The sequence below is a fragment of the Wyeomyia smithii genome, chromosome 2, assembly GCF_029784165.1.
Source record: "Wyeomyia smithii strain HCP4-BCI-WySm-NY-G18 chromosome 2, ASM2978416v1, whole genome shotgun sequence".
Classification (NCBI taxonomy): Eukaryota; Metazoa; Arthropoda; class Insecta; order Diptera; family Culicidae; genus Wyeomyia; species Wyeomyia smithii.
The window spans coordinates 162,303,122-162,323,191 of NC_073695.1; the positions used below are offsets into that span (position 1 = coordinate 162,303,122).

The window sequence follows — 20,070 nt, forward strand, 5'->3', positions numbered from 1 at the left end:
AAAATAATACGGTGCAATATATGTACATAATTGTTATTTACGCAACATTTTTGAACCGAAAATTAAACAAATTTCTGCAGAAGCTTCAAATTTAGTTTATTTTGAATTTTTCCAGTTTTTCTTGAAAAAGGGTTGGCATTGCTGGTCACAGCACACTTTATCCGTCTCGTGCCGGAGATGTCTCGTACACTCAGGGATCGGGTGCTACTCATTTATTTTGCGAGTAGAACACACGATGTTGAGAGCAGTGTTGGAAATTTTCACTATCTGTGATAGATTCTCAGTTGAAACTGACAACTGCGAATATCAGCTCCAACACGAACGAGCTGAAAGTGATAATTACTTTCACTTCCAATCTGTTGACAGTGATAATGCTGACTACCAGCATTACTGTAATTTCGCACACGCTATGTTACTTTAGCGATGTTTATGCGGTTGAGAATGTCGATACTTACCTTCTTCATCGACTCCATGCAATGGTTTGGCTTAGATCAAATAATTTCGATAATAATTTAGATATATCATTTATATCACTGACTTGATATTCATTGAGAATTGACACGGGTGACACTCAATATCAGTGTGATGAGAGTGAGAGTGAAATTGCTGTTGTATCATTTTCATTTTTCAGTGTCGAAATTTCGCGACACTGGTTGAGAGCCTGCAAATCAATCTTTTAAGAAAAGAGTAAGAGCAGTTCGGATCGCAAAACACACTTCATTCGTCTCGTTCAGGAGACCTCACAGAATTTTAACCAGTATAGTGCAGAAAGACGAGATCCTACCTTAGACAGTCTCTGTGCGTCTCTTTGAAGAGTGTGTTTGATCACAGCCAATGATGCCACATATTCAGATTTATCTGTAGTCATTAGGGTGGGGAATCGTTATATGGAAAAAACGAAACTTGATAGCAGAAAGCCAGAACCAAGTTTTTTTTTTTCGTTCTATTTGGGGCCCCAGACAATCCTGAATTTATTGAAAGTCGATTGGTTTTGTCTCCGCTTGGCGCATTGCATTTTAAACTTATATGGAGATTTGTATGAAAAAACCATTTTCCATTCTAAAGAGCTCAAAATGGCTCAAACCATAGGTTTCATGACTTCAAATGGTAGGTTTTTTGATGCCTAACAACTGGGCCGAAGACACTAAAGAGCTAGGGTGTGCCAAAAAAATACTAGAGCTGTTCAAAGTTGAGTATGTCGAAATTTATGTTGCAAATCATTTTTTCTGCCAACACTGCAAGTGTCAGTCAGATTTCCATCAGAAGTAATCTCTGAAACACGTTGTAGATTCTACCTACGCCTAGAATATTGACCTAAATTTGTTTGCTTGGTCAAGCTGAGTGTATAAACTCGTTACGACAGGTTAATTCTGATGAGAATCCTACTGACGCCAGTACATTGGTAATGTTGGCAGAAAACAAAATTTTCTGCATTTAAATGGACATAATCAACTTTGAACAGCTATAGCTCTTCTTAGGGACATTCTAGATCTTCAATGTCTTCTGCAAAGTTGTTAGACATCTAAAATACTATACTTTAACAAAATGTAGTGCATTATTAGAGCATCATTGAGCTCTCTAGAAAGGTAAATGCAAAAAAGTAGGTTTTTCCACATGAATTTTCATACAAATTTGAAATGCAATGCGCCAAGCGGAGACAAAACCAATCGACTTCCGGTAAGTTTGGAGTTGTTTGGGACCCCAAAAGGAACCAAAAAAACTTGGTTCTGAAAAATCGATCAATTTTCCCCACCCTAGTAGTCATACAAATTTTTTTCGACATTTTCATGCAGATATCTGTATGTACCACCCTTATGGCATCGCGCCATATTTCAAGGGCCAACATCTCAACATATGTGTAAACGAGGTAGTATATCACCGCCTCTTTTCATACATCTATATCTTACTGCTGACAGCAGGCACAAATTAGTTTGAGCCCTGGACATAAATTCATTGTCATTCACTGTTACTTGGTATACTGCCGTTTCAATCATAGTAGTCCCATGTTCTACACAAACCTTATGTACGCTGGGACAACTATGCTTGGAACGGCAGTGTAGGGATGCCAATGGCTCGGTATATACTGATTGAAAAAAATACAGATTCATAAAGATTTTCTGGTTTTTATCTGAGGGACGACAACTGGCTGGTTACTCTTCTTCATCACTCACCTCGATGATCCCTGTTGTATTTTTCGCGAGTGATGCCATTCACACGGAAAATACTTGAATGTTTCAATGCTCTTTATCATCATTATCTAGGGGAACAACGGGCAAGACGCTAAGGAAATCATTCATTATTCTGCTCAAAACACAAAATTTCAACCAACGATATTCATAGTATTCGACATTGATTAGTGCTTTTCAATAAAATAAAAACAGTCTCGAAAAACCACTATTTCACAACGTGCATATGGAACGGACCGGCTGTGCTGGTAAGACGGACCTATGAAAGACTATTGTCGAATTCGTTTTCGCGGTGTAGCTACACTTTTCCGGACTACAATTTGCAGCTTCAAATAAAACATTTTCAGTGTAGTTGCATTGGTATTGGTCATTATCGCCATCGTCATTTTGTCTCGTTTCCATTTCATATGTACATCTCGCAACTGTGCTGAGAATGAGAACCAAAACAAACCAGTTTTGACACATACGTGTGAATGTGTTGGTAACTTCCTACAGTACACTCTGCTTTTTTCGGGTGTAGTCCGGGACGGAAAAAGGGTAGTCAGAGACAGATAAAGTGTAGTCCGGAAAGTCAAATAAAACATTTACGGTGTCAAAAGTGTAGTTTGAGTGTAGCTACACCGCGAAAACGAAAACGACATATAGCAAATTTCTTTTCTATACGGGACGACGCATTGCGCAAAAAAGCACGTGTTTAAAGCTTACCGTCCGCTGTACAGATGGATTCATTCACATTATTTACATGTAGTATATTTACAGGTTTTAACAACGTTTCTCATGATGATTTTTATTTCAAATGAGAGTTAATGACTTTAGGTCTCATCTCGCATGCTCAGAATGCTGAAAAAAGAATAATAAATGGTGCTATCGTCGTTTTCTCAGACTGCCCATTTTGACCACACAACAACTGACCGTCTTGCCCAAGAGGCAAACTATTTTTTGGATCGATGTGATTTCCAAATAAATAATATTTTCACTAAACTATCTTTACCCACACGCTTCAATGATGCTTAATTATTCCAATGTCATTGAAAACTATATTTTATTGAAGTTTTACCGCAACAGAAGTTTAAATTCGAAACGGCGAAAACTACATCACATTGCTTTGTTGTTGAGGGTGAGCTTATTTTGATTATTTCTTCGATAACTAACTATTGTTTCAATATACATAATATCTCGAAACTCCCAGAATCCTGTTGGTATGTAACTAGCATAAATGATTTGTGGTAATTACAATGGTTTATACAGAAATGAGCAACGGTCCATCTTAAGCCTGTATCAGACTAACCGTTGTAGCGGTTGACCGCTACCGTTCCGTTCCTTTTCGACCAATCAGAGCACAGCGGTCGACCTTCGCTTGTTGTTGTTGTAAAAAATAGAATTATTTCTATTTTTGCCGCCAACCGTTCCCAACGGTTGGCGACTGCTGTCATTGACATGGCGAAGGCAAACGTGCCTCTTCACACCTACACAAAGTCACATATAGAGACTTATCGAATAAAAATGTGTGCTTCTCTTTTTGGCACACACGACAGCCAGTCAAAACATTAATAGCACCGGCAACGCTGCTTGGCGATGTCAAATTTCGACCAACGGGAACGGGAAGGAAAAAAAAAGAAGTTTTGTTTTGATCATGCGCCACTTGTTTTTATTAAATCATTTGTTAAAGTTAAAACTAAACAGTGTAAGTGAAAAACTTGACCGTTCGTGCCTCTCCGGAGAAATATAGTCAAACGGTCAGACTCAGCTTTTTTGCTGCTGCGTTCGCGGGTTTTTGTCGTGTTCGCGTAGTGTTTGTTTGGTGATGCTGATTCACTTGCACGTAGGAAATCCAGCGATTAAATTGGACAAAAAATTCAGTCGTTATCTGGAAGGTACCGTTCATATGAAGGCATATTGCGAATTCCCCCAGGATGTATCCGTGTTCGGAGCACGGCATCGGCGCTAGTGGCGCAAAAACGCAAGCCTCCGATCCGATTTGCAGAAGTGCTGCACTCAGAAAGTAACTTTTGCACCCAGAATGGTATGCTCTCGATCTCAACAAATTATTATTAGAATTTTGACGTCCAGCGCCGCCGAATGATGTTGAATCGCTGGTGCTAGCAAAGCAAGGCAATACTGCTATTCAGCGGTAGGTTTGCGTGAATATATGGCTTTCACCAGGTACTAATATGTCGTTTTATATTTTTTCAGGAATTAGCTGTCAGCTGATTGTTGCGACGAGTGGTGTGCTCATCTTAATGAAACACTTGCTCTGCTTGAAGCCTGGGGACAGACCGATAGCAGAAGTTCGAGTTGCTAAATGCTAAATACGATCAATCTACTTCATATCGGTTTTCTGTACAGTTGCCATTGTTAGTAGTATTATTATTAGTTAGTTGGTTAGTAGTAGTATTATTAGTTTGTTATTTATTTAAATTATGAATTCAAACGTCCCTAGCAGATAAGGATTAGTGTTTTTTTTTTCAAATAGGATGTTTTGAGATGAATTAAATGTTAACTAATTTTATTTAGAATTCATATTGTGTGTTCTGTCATGAACGGAGACATCAACACTATTACATACATTTTATATTTTATTATATTAATAGTTTGTAGTTGCTTTCGCAGTTAAGTGAAAATTAAGTGAAAATGGAAAACAAAAAATGAATTGAAATAAAACTCAAACCTAATCTTCCATTTATCTTTTACTGGCTATAATTGAGAATTTCATGATTTTTTCGGAACTTATTCGACATATTTTGTAATGTTTACACATTAGTAAGCCTATGTACAAGGGTCAAAATAAGTAGGATAGGCAAGTGCCGGTAGGTTGTAAATCTGCTAATTTTTGAATGAATTTTATAATTGATGACCTGATAAAAATGCTTATTTGCATCATTGGAATAGATGAAAAAAAAAAACATTTCCAAAGTGAATGTTCCATCAAGATCAGGAATCGGCAAAGGACTCATCGAGAAATGGCTATTTCTCATCTGGAAATCCCCAGAGGAACCTGTCTCAGAGAACATTTACGTTTCTGCATAAAAATATGGCGTGTGGCACCTATATCTCCAGGATTTTTCATCTGGAATCTTTCAAAAGGCATATTTTTAAATTTAGGCATCATTGGCCACTTCCGGAACAAACTGGATGTCCCGAAGGAACTCGTAGTGCGAAAATTTACATTTCTGCAACAAAATATAGCATGCGACACCTCTATCTTCAGGATTTTTCATCAGAAATCATCCAAAAGACATATTTCTGAACACAGACTGTATTGGCCACTACCGGAACAATCTAAATGCCCCGGAGGAACCCGGAATAGAGACATTTTCATTTCTGCATCAAATATAGCGTGCGACACCTCTCTCTTCAGAATTATTAGGCATCTTCCAAAACATATATTTTTGATTATTGGTTGTTTTGGTCACTTTTGAAACAATCCTTGATTCTTGAACTGAATTATGAAATTATTCTTATCATCAGGTTTTTTCAATGAGGTAAACATTATTCCCAAATGGGGAAGGTTTTTTTTTCAGGATGACAATGCTCCAGTTCACACGGCTGGCCTCATAAAATTTTGGTGTGTTGAATCCTCCCTCAATGCTTCCGGATAATCGACCAACCAGCATATGCGTCCGCTTCACAACCGTATATTTTCCCAACTGTCTACCCTGCTTCATTTCTTCCTTTAAGCCCCTTCCTAAGAGTGAAGCACTTCTCTTTTCCCTTCTTCATTTGAATTGTCTACAGTATAAAGAATACGACGAGGATTGTTTCAAAAGTGACCAAAACAACCAATAATCAAAAATATATGTTTTGGAAGATGCCTAACAGTTCTGAAGAGAGAGGTGTCGCACGCTATATTCGTACAGGAATGGAAATGTCTCTATTCCGGGTTCCTCCGGGGCATTAAAATTGTTCCGGTAGTGGCCAATGCAATCTGTGTTCAGAAATATGTCTTTTGGATGATTTCTGATAAAAAATCCTGAAGATAGAGGTGTCGCATGCTATATTTTGTTGCAGAAATGTAAATTCTCGCACTACGAGTTCCTTCGGGACATCCAGTTTGTTCCGAAAGTGGCCAATGACGCCTAAATTTAAAAATATGCCTTTTGAAAGATTCCAGATAAAAAATCCTGGAGATATAGGTGCCACACGCCATATTTTTATGCAGAAACGTAAATGTTCCCTGAGACAGGTTCCTCTGGGGATTTCCAGATGAGAAATAGCCATTTCTCGATGAGCCCTTTGCCGATTCCTGATCTTGATGGAACATTCACTTAAGAAATGTTTTTTTCATCTATGCCAATGATGCAAATAAGCATTTTTATCAGGTAACCAATTATCAAACCCATCCAAAAATTAGCAGGTTTGTCATACATACCGGCACTTGCCTATCCTACTTATTTTGACCCCTGTACATATGCTTACTAATTTGTAAACATTACAAAATATGTCGAATAAGTTCCGAAAAAATCGTTGCAATTCTCAATTATAGCCAGTAAAAGATAAATGTAAGATTAGGTTTGAGTTTTATTTCAATTCATTTTTTGTTTAAAAGCAACTACAAACTATTAATATAATAAAGTGTTAAATGTATATAAGTGTTGATGTCTCCGTTTATGGCAGAACACACAACATAAATTCTAAATTAATATTACCTAGTAAATAATTAATTCATCACATAAAATCCTATTTGAAAAATAAGACACTAATCTTCATCTGCTTGGGACATTCGAATTCATAATTTTAATTAATAACTAACTAATAAAACTACTACTAACTCACTAACTAATAATACTACTACTAACTCACTAACTAACTAATAATACAACTAACAATGGCAACTGTACAGAAAACCGATATTAAGCAGATTGAACGTATTTAGAAACTCGTACTTCTGCTATCGGTCTGTTCCCAGGCTTCATGCATAGCAAGTATTATATTAAAATTACCACACCACTCGTCGCAACAATCAGCTGACAGCAAATACCTGTAAAAATATAGGACGATGATTAGTATCCGGTGAAAGCCATATATTCACGAAAACCTACCGCTGAATAGCAGTATTACCTTGCTTTGCTAGCACCAGCGATTCAACATCATCCGGCGGTGCTGGACGTCGAAATTGTAATAATAACTTGTTCAATCGAGAGCCAGTCTGGGGGCAGCACTCCTGCAAATTCATGCTCCCGATCGGAGGCTTGCATTTTTCATCATCAGGATAGGTCCAATAGCGAAGGACATGACCATGCAGCCGAAACCAGCGCCGATGCCGTGCTCCGATCCCGGATTCATCCTCGAACATCGTCGATACCTTCCAGAGGACGACTGGATTTTGTGTCCAATTTGATCGCTGGATTTCCTACGTGCAAGTGAATCAGCATTACAATACAAACACTACGCGAACACGACAAAAACCCGCAAACGCAGCAGCAAAAAAGCTGAGTCTGACCGTTTGACTATATTCCTCCGGAGAGGCACGAACGATTAAGTTTTTTTCACTTGCACTGGAACTATTTCTAACAAACGAAACACAGATTTAATAAAAACAAGTTCCTAGCGGACGATCAAAACAAAACTTCTTTTTTTCTTCCCGTTCCCGTTGGTCGAAATTTGACATCACCAAGCAGCGTTGCCGGTGCTATTAATGTTTTGACTGGCTGTCGTGTGTGCCAGAAAGAGAAGCACACATTTTTATTCGATAAGTCTCTATATGTGACTTTGTGTAGGTGTGAAGAGGCACGTTTGCCTTCGCCATGTCAATGACAGCAGTCGCCAACCGTTGGGAACGGTTGGCGGCAAAAATAGAAATAATTCTATTTTTTACAACAACAACAAGCGACGGTCGACCGCTGTGCTCTGATTGGTCGAAAAGGAACGGAACGGCAGCGGTCAACCGCTACAACGGTTAAGCCTGTATCAGACTAACAGTCGCAGCGGTCAACCGCTACCGTTCCGTTCTTTATCGACCAATCAGAACACAGCGGTCGACCGTCGCTTGTTGTTGTTGCAAAAAATAGAATCTTTTCTATTTTTGCCGCCGACCGTTCCCAACGGTTGCCGGCTGCTGTCATTGACATGGCGAAGGCAAACGAATCTCTTCACACCTACACAAGATCACATATAGAGACTTGACAAATGAAAATGTGTGCTTCTCTTTTTGGCACACACGACAGCCAGTCAAAACATTGATAGCACCGGCAACGCTGGTTGGCGATGCTAACACGCGTTTTCTCATACGCATCATGTTTACAAAAGTACATATAAAAAAAATATTGCAGGTGGTTGTAGGCGTTGACTACCGTCAAGCTTTCCAATATTATACCATTGTCGATCTCGTCGTGGCGACCAATGCTTGTGTGTTCCCCGAAACTGCGAGCCCTTGGTTGCCTCATGTGCCGAAGTTAAAAACCCTCGGCTCGCGTGTTCACGAATGGCTCTCCAGTGTTTTGTTTTTAGCTAGCGACGGAGGGTAATACGAATAGCCCTGCGTGGTGTTTTTTAGCAGATGGGTCCCACGCGCTTTGGTGTGCTGTGTTTTCCCCATGCCTGGCCTCGACACTACAAAGGCAACAGTTAGTAAAGCGATTTCAAGCCACATAAAACGTCGATGTTAATCGGCCATTATCGATTTGGTTGAAGCTTTTCTAGTAATATTTTTCTACAAGACTAATTTTTGAAAAAAGTAAACTTGTGTGAAAATAATATTATTGATCAAAAATAATTTCAAAGCCAGGACGGTTTGTTTGATCGGTATGACGTCTTCGGCAGAGTTGAAAATAGTAGTTTTTTACTTCCGAAAAAAGTATGCACTGTAGAAAAATTGAAGAATAGATATAAAAACAGAATTAATTTTTTTTGCCTGCCAAATCTACAAAAGGTAAGCTAAAATTTGATGGTCGTTGGATCATGGAGTAATAGAAATATTAATACATAGTATATAATAATAATTTTTATTACTCTATACATAATAAGTCTTTAAGAAAATCATACAGACAGGTTTAATGAGTTTTTATTTTTAGCTTAAAGATTGAATAAATATTAATCTTCGAATTCTGAAAAATCTATTTATTTTGAAAACCACAAAAAGTTACCTAAGCATTGATTTGAACTTGGATAATCAAAAACAAAATAAGTTAAAACTTAGAAAAAAAAATGTTTTTTTTTCAGATTTTTCACTGTGTATATTTTATTTAAAAAAAAAAAAATATCATCTACAACTTTGTCAAAGACACTATACCGATAAAACCGACCGTTTTGGCCCTAAAAATATTTTTTATTCTCAAAAAATGGTGGGCGATCTTACCCCGCTGGTGGGCGGGCTTACCCCGTATGAAAAAGATCTGCACATTTTCAATGATTTTTTAAAATTGAAAAAAAAGCTGGAAAATAAACAAAAAAATGTCAATTCTTATTTTTTAAATGCGGGTATTGAATCCCAGCTGGTCTCGAGGTACGATGCTGGCCAAACAAGCCAGTCGTCGTAGGTTCGAGTCTCGTCTCGGGAGAGACTGTTAGTGTCAGTAGGATCGTAGCGCTAGCCCCGCAATTGTCCTGTGCACTTAACAGTTGGCTGCGAAGTCTGTGTATAATAAACAGAAGGTCGAGTTCCGATACGGAATGTAGCACCAAGGCTTTGCTTAGCTATTGAATAAAAGAACCTCTTGACTGCAGCCGCAACTTTTTCTTCTATAAACAGAATTGCTTAAGGGGGCGGTCTTACCCCGCTTATCCCTATGTTCTAAACTTAATACAGAACGGATTCGAAAGTGGAAATAAGCTCACACTACACGATTTACTTCCGACATTAAGCAGCGGTATGATGTTCTTATGCTTCATTATGCTTGCGCACTTTTGAATGTTTTGAAAATTTATATAAGTGATGATCCGAATGGGATCTCTTACTATGTCCGTATTTGAACGCTTTGTATTTAATTCAACATCAAAACATGTTGTTCAGCAACACTGCCAAAATCAAAACAGTAAGCCTGATGATAAATTCGAACGCACCCGGAGTTTTTAATTTCAGCCAATCAGTGAGCGATTCCCGAAGTGGATGCAAATCTATATCCGTTGTCTCCCCGTAGGTTTTTATGAGGATGCGGATCACACCTTTGAAATAAGTGAAAAACAAACCGTTCAACGCGAATTGTTATTGTTTTGAATGGTATACTTATATGTTGAACAACTAACAGATTTTGTTATAGGTTACCGTGCTGGATCGAAGCCCGTACAGTATCGAAATCGATACACCTTGATGTTTTTTTCAGTTTTAAGCATTATAAAAATGAAAATTCACATGATAGTTACATGTGCATTGTACATGTAATCATCATATGAATTTTCATTTTTATAATGCTTAAAACTGAAGAAAAACATCACGGTGTACGGATTGCGATACTGTACGGGTTTCGATCCAGCACGGTACAGATGATTTTCTGAGTTTCAAAATACAAAAGAAACGTGGCAACTTTAGGCAAGGCAGTGGCTAGACATTTCTGATCTCTTTGTTGTGTGAAAAGTCGTCATGGCGGAACAGAGCCAAAATAAAAACCGGAAATCTGACGTGGTTTTATTTATTGTTGATGGTGAAAACAGATTAGCAAAATGCAAAATAAGTGACAAAACAATGAAGTCTCTACACAATTTCACCTACATACGGCAGTACCACATTTATCCAGAATCCAGAGCACGAGTTTCAATTACTTTTGTCTATTTTGAATTTTTTTTAGAATGAAAAGCTTATGAAAATTCTTTCAGTTGAGTATAAGATTATTTCATGTATTTATAAAAAGTTTCCAATAAAATTGATAGAAAACATCGTAGACAAAAGCAAACAATCACAGCACTTTTGCGTTCAAAAAATTTCTGTGAATAAATAGGACGTACCTAGGCGCAAGATAACTAGATATATATGATGCGATTGTGAGAGCTTTGCCATTTCTGAAGTGTATTATCTCTGTATGCGAAACTGACATTCGATTCAATAATTTATTTATAGTCAACCCATTTAAAGCACAAATTTAAGACACATAAAACATAAACACTAGAGATGGACGGGTTCGGGTCGGGTTCGGGTTTGAGAAATTTTGAAAGTGTCGGGTACGGGTCGGGTTCGGGTTTTGTGAAAAAAATATTTTCGGGTTCGGGTCGGGTTCGGGTTTGAAAATGTCGGGTTTGGGTATGCAAACCCGAAACCCGACTGTTAAATCCATGAAATCTCGGCTTCGGGTTTCACAATTTCGGGTTCGGGTCGGGTTCGGGTTTCAGAGAAATAAAATTCTCGGGTTCGGGTTTGAACGAAAAAAAAGTTTTGGGTTCGGGCCGGGCGCGGGTTTAGACCGAAAAAAAAATCGGGTTCGGGTCGGGTACGGGTTTGAAAAACATTAAACCCGACCATCTCTAATAAACACATAAGGTTTCATTTATTTTTAGGATCCAGTTTTACTTTCAGCATTCTCTAAGATTATTTGAAAATTTTAGTGGCAACCCTGACTATGCCTGCGCTGTGTGAACATTTTGACCGTTTGCGTCTTCCTGCTGGCTCGTACACAGATTTTAATGCAACCTTCATACCAAGTTTCGAACCCTTTCATTGCACTCAGGGGCCGTTCAATAATTACGTTAGCATGTTTTTTCATGCCCCCCTCCCCCCTTGTAAGACATCGTAAGATTTTTTGATTTGAGGAAATTATTGTGCAGTCTCCCAGCGGCGTGTGCTTTGCACGCAAAAAACGAGTAGCACCCGATTTCTGACCCTTATCTCTCTCTCCTTCGTCTCTTACTCCATCCAAATATTGGAGACGTGCACAAGAATCTGCGACATTTGCTACATTTTTTAAATTTTCATTCTACTCTCGTACCTCCCTGTAACACGTAGTCCTAAGTCAAAATTCTAATTAAATTCCTAATTTTATATTTAGGCGTCGTACACAAATTACGTAACGCAAAAAATCTAGATTTCAGATCCCCTCCCCCCTATGTAACGATAGGTAACGTTCGATATGACTCCCCCCTCCTAAAATTACGTAACGCTGAATAGCCTGACCCCCCATCGAAATTTTCAATTTCGGGCAAACATCACAGTTATGTAACTGTCTCTACTACCCCCCCCTCCCCCTACCTAACAATAAGTAACGCAGACTCAACCCCCCTCCCCACCCACTTCATGCGTTACGTAATTTGTGTACGACGCCTTAGAAAAAAAACAGATTTTGGTAATAAAATTGTATTAAGAAAAAAATATTAATGAATGAATAAGTTTGCTTCAGCGTCGATTATACTCTGCGATTCATACAGATAGATGTTGATTACCTATGATTTACTAGGACTCAACTGCTACAGATGTTTTTGTTGCAATACTCGGTTCTATTCTTAACATGTTATATATATTGAGAAACTCAACAATTTCAATAATTTTACGGTCACTATTTTCAACTTACCCAAATAGCTGATCGACAGTTGCGAAAACTTTTGGATATATTGAAATATTCAAAATCTGACATATGCTTCGGAACAACATAGTGCATGGGCAGCGTGCTTTCGATGTCTAGTTTGTCTTTTGAAAATACTCTCCATCCTGCATCGGCCCCACAACGTTTAACCTCATTTAACCAATCATTTTGTTTGTTGAACATACATACTGAGCGTAATGAATTATAATACTTTTCCCTAAAATAAGGCAACTGAGAGTATTGGTAAAAAAAAATGACATAAATTTCATACTTATAGTTGTAAAGAAACAGCAAGTTGTGTTTAGCAGGGAAGGCAAATTTTACCAGTGCATCTGCAATGTACTTTCCTTTACCGATTCCAGCCTTTCTAAAACCGAATGTGAGCATTCGGAAATTCTAGACAAATAGAGGTATTTTAACTGATGAGTTCTTTTTTTTTGTTGGAGTATTACCTTGCACACAATAGTTATAATCTCGATTTTACTGCTGTTTTTAACCTGAGGGTTAACCATTCGTTTTTTCTTATCCGTAACTTGATATATTTTATCAATGTTCAATAACGAAACATCATACTTTCCAAGGAACGTGTTCTTCTGATAAGCTGAAAACTGTTATGTAACAAAACACACATAAATTATTGCAAAACTGTTTTACTATTGCGGAAACTCACCTGTTCATTTTCACTCTCAGCACACAAAAACGATAGACGAAAATTTGTTATAATTAGAGCACCTTCTTTCTCATCAATGTACTTGCTATCTTTAATGCAGTAGGTTGTGTACATGCACACATTATTAACTCTAGCCGCTTCAATTTCTCCTAAAATATACAAACATATTGATTGAGCATATCATACTGATACCAAATGCAACCTAAATATTTGTTTGAAGATTTTTTAATTGAACTTATGATTCCTGTTTTTATTATTATAATTTTCTTTGCGAGGGTTATTGTAATAAGGTGACATATATAATATAAAAAGTATATATACACATTTCAATGAAACCTAAAAACCGGCCAAAAACCATTTTAAAATTACTCACTTTTTAGCACTTCACTTTAAAACTCTGTATACTATTTTCATCGGTAAATTAGTGAAATACCTCCTTTGCAAACGTTCACAAAATATTTTGCAATGAATGATAAGATAGCTAAGCGAAATAGAGTAGAAAATTGGAAAATTTATGTTCGATTTTTGAGAAAGTTTATAATCAATTTTATGTTACAGGTCATCACAAAAAACACGAAAACTTGCAACAACTTTTTTTTAATTTGCGATTTTGAGAAATTTGGCCATTCTCATAAGAAATCTATCTAGATTTGTTTAAGTAAATTACCCCATCCCCTATATTTCGTAAGAAAATAGTCTGATATTTTTTTCTAAGAATAATTATTTTATTTTGCTGAGAATAACAATTTTTGGCAACCAACTACGCCACTGCATAAAAATCTTTTAAAAACCTGTTATCATTTAATATAAGTATTTTCAGAACCAGATTGACTGAAATCTGTCCCCAGATACCATCTCGAATACAGTTGGCAAAATGAGGAGCTTCGTAGCCGCAAGGTTACAGAGTCCGCTTTGACAAGCGGGTGGTTGTGAGTTCAAATCTTAGTAGAATCGGACCATTTGGTTGTCAAAGGACTTTAACATGGGTTGCAAACTATGTAATTGGAAATCTTTTAGGGTACCAACTAAAATGGTCATTTTGAGAAACCCTATACAAAATGTTTACCTGCTCGAAAAACACCCTGTGAAAAATTTCAGCTCAAACGAATCTAAAATGTTATGGCGCAAAGCGATTGAAATTTGGCCTTTAAAATTCCAAAAATTAACCCAACGGAGTGGGTAGCAGGAAATTTCGGTTTTGAGACAAATCACGCCAAATGACCTATGGTCGAATATCGACCATTTTTTATTTGAATGAAACTTTGCACACGTATTTGGCTAAGCAAACTGAGCATTTTTCAGATGGAGAGATTTTTTACATCCATGAGTTATATTCTAAAAGGGCGTATGCCTTTTGGCATAGGTTTTATTCGAAGCATGGTAACCCAGAAACCGTTGGTTGTATAGAAAAACTAAAAATATTGAACAGTCAAGCTCATTTCAATACGTCTTTATCAATTTGTGATTCGTGTAGATTATATTGTATCAATGTGAAAGATGAATTTGATCTTGAAGAGCATCCACACAATTCATTCATGGAACCATCAACATCAGTATGTGGAAGAAACATTCTACCGACGGAGTTGCAACCATCTGCATATGTATACGAATTGGCGGAGATACCATCTACTACAACAATCGTATCACCATGTTCTCAAGAAAGCATTCAAAAAGATTACTCCAGAGCACAGAAAATTGAGTTATTCAACAAAGGCCTAGCTGAAATCAACGTTTCACCGATATCACTGACAAAGCTCAATCAGGAAAAATATCTTAAAAAAAAGTATCTGAGCATTACTGACGGTATAAGAAAAAGACATTTTCGATTTTGATGCTGAAGATGACCTGGATTTATTGAAACGTAAAGCGAGAGACTTCGACGAGATGATTTTGCAGTTAAAAGCAAAATTCACTGCGCCCGAATGCTCGAGGGAAGATAAAGTAAGAATACTTTCGGTTCTACCGAAATCTTGGAACCAACAAACGATAACAGAACAGTTTGAAACAACGGAATACATTATGAAGCAGGCTCGGCGCATATCAGAGGTTAGTGGAATATTGGCTCCTGATGTGAGGCTTGGGCATAATCCCAGGGTGGCCACTCATTTTACATTTTCAAGTTCCCGCATTTTTCCCGACTTTTTCCCGGATGATTGCAAGAAATTCCCGATTGGCAAAAACGGTAACTAGGTTATGTTCTATCGACGGCTGAACGTCAATTTTTTAACCCTAAATTGGAAGTAATAGCTCATATCACTTCTACCGTATTTGCTCGGGACATTCCACACAAACAGTTGATTAGTTACATAAAATGCAACCATTGCCTTCCCATGGTAGACAGGTTAAATACAATTTTTGCGATTTTCTCAAATTTTCAAATCTTCCATTAAGCACTCAATAGTCGTGTTAGCTATTTTGTGCGTTCATTATGTCTGTCTTCTTAAAATATGATATAAGCACCCTTTTTTTAACGCATAACAACCTATGAGGGGAACAACAACAAAAATCAGCACTTTTCGTACATAAGTTTTTTTTTCCGTTGTTCAAATCATCGGAAAAAGTCATGGGAAGTTAAGGGTGAACATAAAAATACTTATTCTGAGAGAAAAGAATATTTTGATTGAATTGATTATTTAGGGAACAAACCTGTGAAGTGGATTTTTTTTCTAAAATTAAAGATAATATTATTTCACGTTCAGGAAAAATAATACTGCGATTTATTTGTATTTCGTTTATCACGCGTTACATAGATTCTGCAAACTTTTCAGAAGTGAATTCACAACTTTTTCAGTATTTTTATTTGCTAGTCCATCAAAGTTGCATCTCTCTGGTCATCTGCCAACGTTTTCAACTTATTTGCATCCAGCGCACAAAATGGTCAAAAAAAATGATATTAGGGACCAACATTTCAGATTTCGAAACTTAAAAAATAACCTGGGAATCAGAAAAATGATCTTAAATTTTTAGTTTTCCAATTAAAAGGTTTTTACTGCACGAACATGTCTTGCAGAAACCGTTCAAAAGGAAACAAATTTAGTTTGAGTCTGTTTTAAACTTTTCAAGAAAAAAAAGTTTCCTGGAATTTTCCCAAATCCTTTTTATTAGGATTTTTTCTAAAGAGTTTTCAGTTTTTATTTCTCCATGATAATCAATGTTCAGTTTACATGATGCAGTTTTTAAAAAACATATTAGTATTTTTTTAAAATCAGCTCTTTGAAATGATTAATTTAGAATATTTTGAATACTCAACTACTGCCAACAACTTTGCCGGAAACATCGCACCAATCAAACAAATCGTTCTGGTTTCGAAAAAAACCTCCAGAAATTTTAACATCTTTCGTGTTCATATAATCAACGTTGTAACATTTGGCAACTTAGAATTCAAAAAATAACATTTTTAAGATATTCAATAAATTTTTTAACAGAACTACTCTCTACAGCTTCGCCGGAAACATCTCACCAATCAAGTGAATTATTTTGGCTTTTAAAATATTTCAAGTATTTTTGTTTATCTGTGGTCAGATTCAGCAGCCAACTCTTCAATGCAAAGGGCGCTTTCAGGGCTAGCGCAACGATCCTGCAGACACTAACAGTCTCTCACGAGCCGAGACACGAACCTACGACGACTGACTAGTTAGGCCAGCATCGTACCCTAAGACCAGTTACAAAACGAAAAGCATGTAAAAAGTTGTATGTAGAAACAAAAAAATTAATAAAATGTTTTCTTGAAAAACCTCGAAAACGATTATGCTGTTTTCTAAGAGCATTTCTGATTGTATTTACATCAAAAATAGCTTTTTTTACAGTCAAATTGTATTATTTACAGAAAAAATACGAATTTGAAATATGTACAAAAATTATTTTTTCGAAAAAATTCAAAATAATGTTTGCTCTATTGTGTGGCAAGTTTCAAATGTTTTTTTTTCAAGAAACTGCTCCGCATAGCAAGTTCATCCCAAACCCAAATTTTAACCAGCATTGAGTTCCTAAGCGGAAATGGTAGCTAGTTTCGCTAGAGTTCTAGAGTATTCGGACAACTGGAGAATCAGAACTGTGTGCCACTTTTTTTTTTGTTCACACAACAATTATTTGACACGGCACAATACAAATTAATGTTTTACGGAGCCAATTAAATCTAATGCCTTATGGTCTAAAATATCTTATAAGCTAAAGGCAAATTCTTTACCCTCGCTGCCGACTACGAGCTGAAACTAAATCTAATACTAAAACTAACATGTTTTTTTTTTGTTTCGCTGTTAAATTGGCACCTTGATGCTCTTCAAGTAGCTATAAACATGTAGCATGTATGGCAAGTTTCGCTGAGCGAGAATATCACGAACTGGCACATAGGGCTGTATTCCTCGGGCCCTGAGGGTATCCAAAAGTAGAGATCTGGCGCCGCAGAATTCAGCACACACCCAAACCACGTGTTCAATGTCTTGATACCCCAATCCACAAACGCAATGATTACTGCTCGCCAGCCCAATACGCAAGAGATGTGCATCTAGCCCGTAATGGTTGGACATAATCCGAGACATCATGCGAATGAAATCTCGTCCTACATCCAATCCACGAAACCAAGGTTTGGTGGAAACCTTGGGGATGATGCTGTGTAGCCAACTTCCCAGTTCTCCCTTATCCCACGAGGCCTGCTAGTTGACAAGTGTATTCTGACGTGAAAATTTTAAAAATTCATTGTAGGCAATTGGTCTGTTGTAAATATCACAGTTTGTTGCGCCCACCTTAGCCAAAGTATCCGCTTTCTCATTGCCCGGAATGGAACAATGAGAAGGGACCCACACTAAGGTAATCTGAGAAGATTTTTCGGATAAAGCACTCAGATGTTCCCGTATTTTCCCCAGGAAATACGGAGAGTGCCTTACATCCTTCATCGATAGGAGAGCCTCAATAGAACTGAGACTAAGGTATACTGAATTGCAGCCAATTCTGCGACGTAAACAGAAGCAGGATTATCGAGCTTGTAGGAGGCGGTAAAATTATTGTTGAAGATACCGAAGCCAGTGGACCCGTTGAGAAGTGATCCGTCAGTATAAAACGCATTGTCGCAGTTGATGTTTTTAAATTTGTTATAAAATATTTTAGGGATCTGCTGCACGCGTAAATGATCCGGGATTCCACGAGTTTTTTCCATCATGGATGTATCGAAAAACACAGTAGAAACAGAAGTATCTTGACACGATTGGATGTGTATGAGGAAGGATTTATACTTTGAGACATGTGATTGAAATACACAGTCATGAAACGGGTTTGAGAATTAAGTTCAACTAGCCTATCGAAATTTTCAATTACCAAGCGGTTCAAAACCTCACATTTGATGAGAATACGAGTAGTCAGATCCCAAAAGCGGTCTTTTAATGGGAGAACGCCCGCCAAAACATCCAAACTCATCGTATGGGTCGAATGCATGCAACCTAAGGCAATACGCAAACTACGATACTGCAATCGTTTTAGCTTGATTAAATGGGTGTTTGCAGCGGAGCGGAAGCAGAAACACCCGTACTCAAGCATCGACAATATCGTTGTATGGTAAAGCCTTATGAGGTCTCCTGGGTGGGCGCCCCACCATGATCCAGTAATTGTCCGGAGAAAGTTCACTCTTTGTTGACATTTTTTCATCAAATACCGAGCGTGACATCCCCAGGTGCCTTTCGAATCGAACCAGACACCAAGATATTTAGATACCAAGACCTGAGAAATCGTTTCACCCATTAACTGTAAGTGGAGCTGAGCAGGCTCACGCTTCCTAGAAAAAACTACTATCTCAGTCTTCTCCGGAGAGAATTCGATACCTAGCTGTAAAGCCCAAGCAGACAAATTGTCCAAGGTATCTTGCAATGGTCCTTGCAAATCGGCAGCTTTGGCTCCTGTAACAGAGACCACGCTGTCGTCTGCAAGTTGTCTTATCGTGCATAAATTTGCCAGACATGCGTCAAAGTCATTCGCATAAAAATTGTAAAGAAGGGGGCTTAAGCATGAGCCCTGGGGAAGACCTATGTAGCTTTTCGGACAACAAATTATGCAAAAAATTGTTCAAAATTGATGAAAATCCTTGTCGGTGAAGTTTGCCCGAAAGAATGTCAATAGAAACGGAATCAAAAGCCCCCTTAATGTCCAAGAACACAGATGCCATTTGTTCTTTGCGAGCATAGGCTAGCTGAATATCTGTAGAAAGCAACGCAAGACAGTCATTCGTTCCTTTGGCACGGCGGAAGCCAAATTGAGTATCTGATAGTAGACCGTTTGATTCGACCCAATGGTCTTAACGACGGAGTATCATTTTCTCCATCAATTTCCGGATACAGGATAGCATTGCAATCGGCCTATAAGAGTTGTGATCAGAAGCTGGTTTTCCCGGTTTTTGGATGACGATCACCTTCACTTGCCTCCAATCCTGCGGTACAATGTTTTGCTCCAGGAACTTATTGAACAAGTTCAACAAGCGCCTCTTGGCATTGCCGGGTAGATTCTTCAACAAGTTGAATTTGATTCTATTTAACCCAGGCGCGTTATCGTTACAGGACAGGAGGGCAACTGAAAGTTCTGCCATCGTAAAAGGTGATTCTATCGCATCGTGGCCCGGAGACGTATCGCGAACAAAGTTTTGCGCAGGAACAAAGTCCGGACCAGAGTTGCCAATAAAATTTTTAATTGAACTGGAAGAATGCTGAAGAAAAAACTGGAAAACCTGGATTCCAAATAAATTTGCAAAATACCTAAAAAATAAATTGTCCGAGAGCTTTTCTGTGATGGT

The 20,070-nt window shown here is 37.7% G+C and overlaps 1 protein-coding gene across 2 annotated transcripts in view; it reads right to left on the reverse strand.

Moving 5' to 3' along the window:
• The window catches only part of LOC129725476 (myotubularin-related protein 10-B), a 107,091-nt gene that overhangs the window by 35,083 nt on the left and 51,938 nt on the right, over nucleotides 1-20,070 (reverse strand). For both annotated transcript variants that reach the window (XM_055681374.1, XM_055681375.1), the window contains exons 4-7: nucleotides 13,299-13,447; nucleotides 13,081-13,236; nucleotides 12,900-13,024; nucleotides 12,617-12,845 (exon numbers count right to left, since the gene is read on the reverse strand). In XM_055681374.1, coding sequence (XP_055537349.1) covers nucleotides 12,617-12,845; nucleotides 12,900-13,024; nucleotides 13,081-13,236; nucleotides 13,299-13,447 — 659 coding nt within the window. The remainder of the gene's footprint in view (nucleotides 1-12,616; nucleotides 12,846-12,899; nucleotides 13,025-13,080; nucleotides 13,237-13,298; nucleotides 13,448-20,070) is intronic.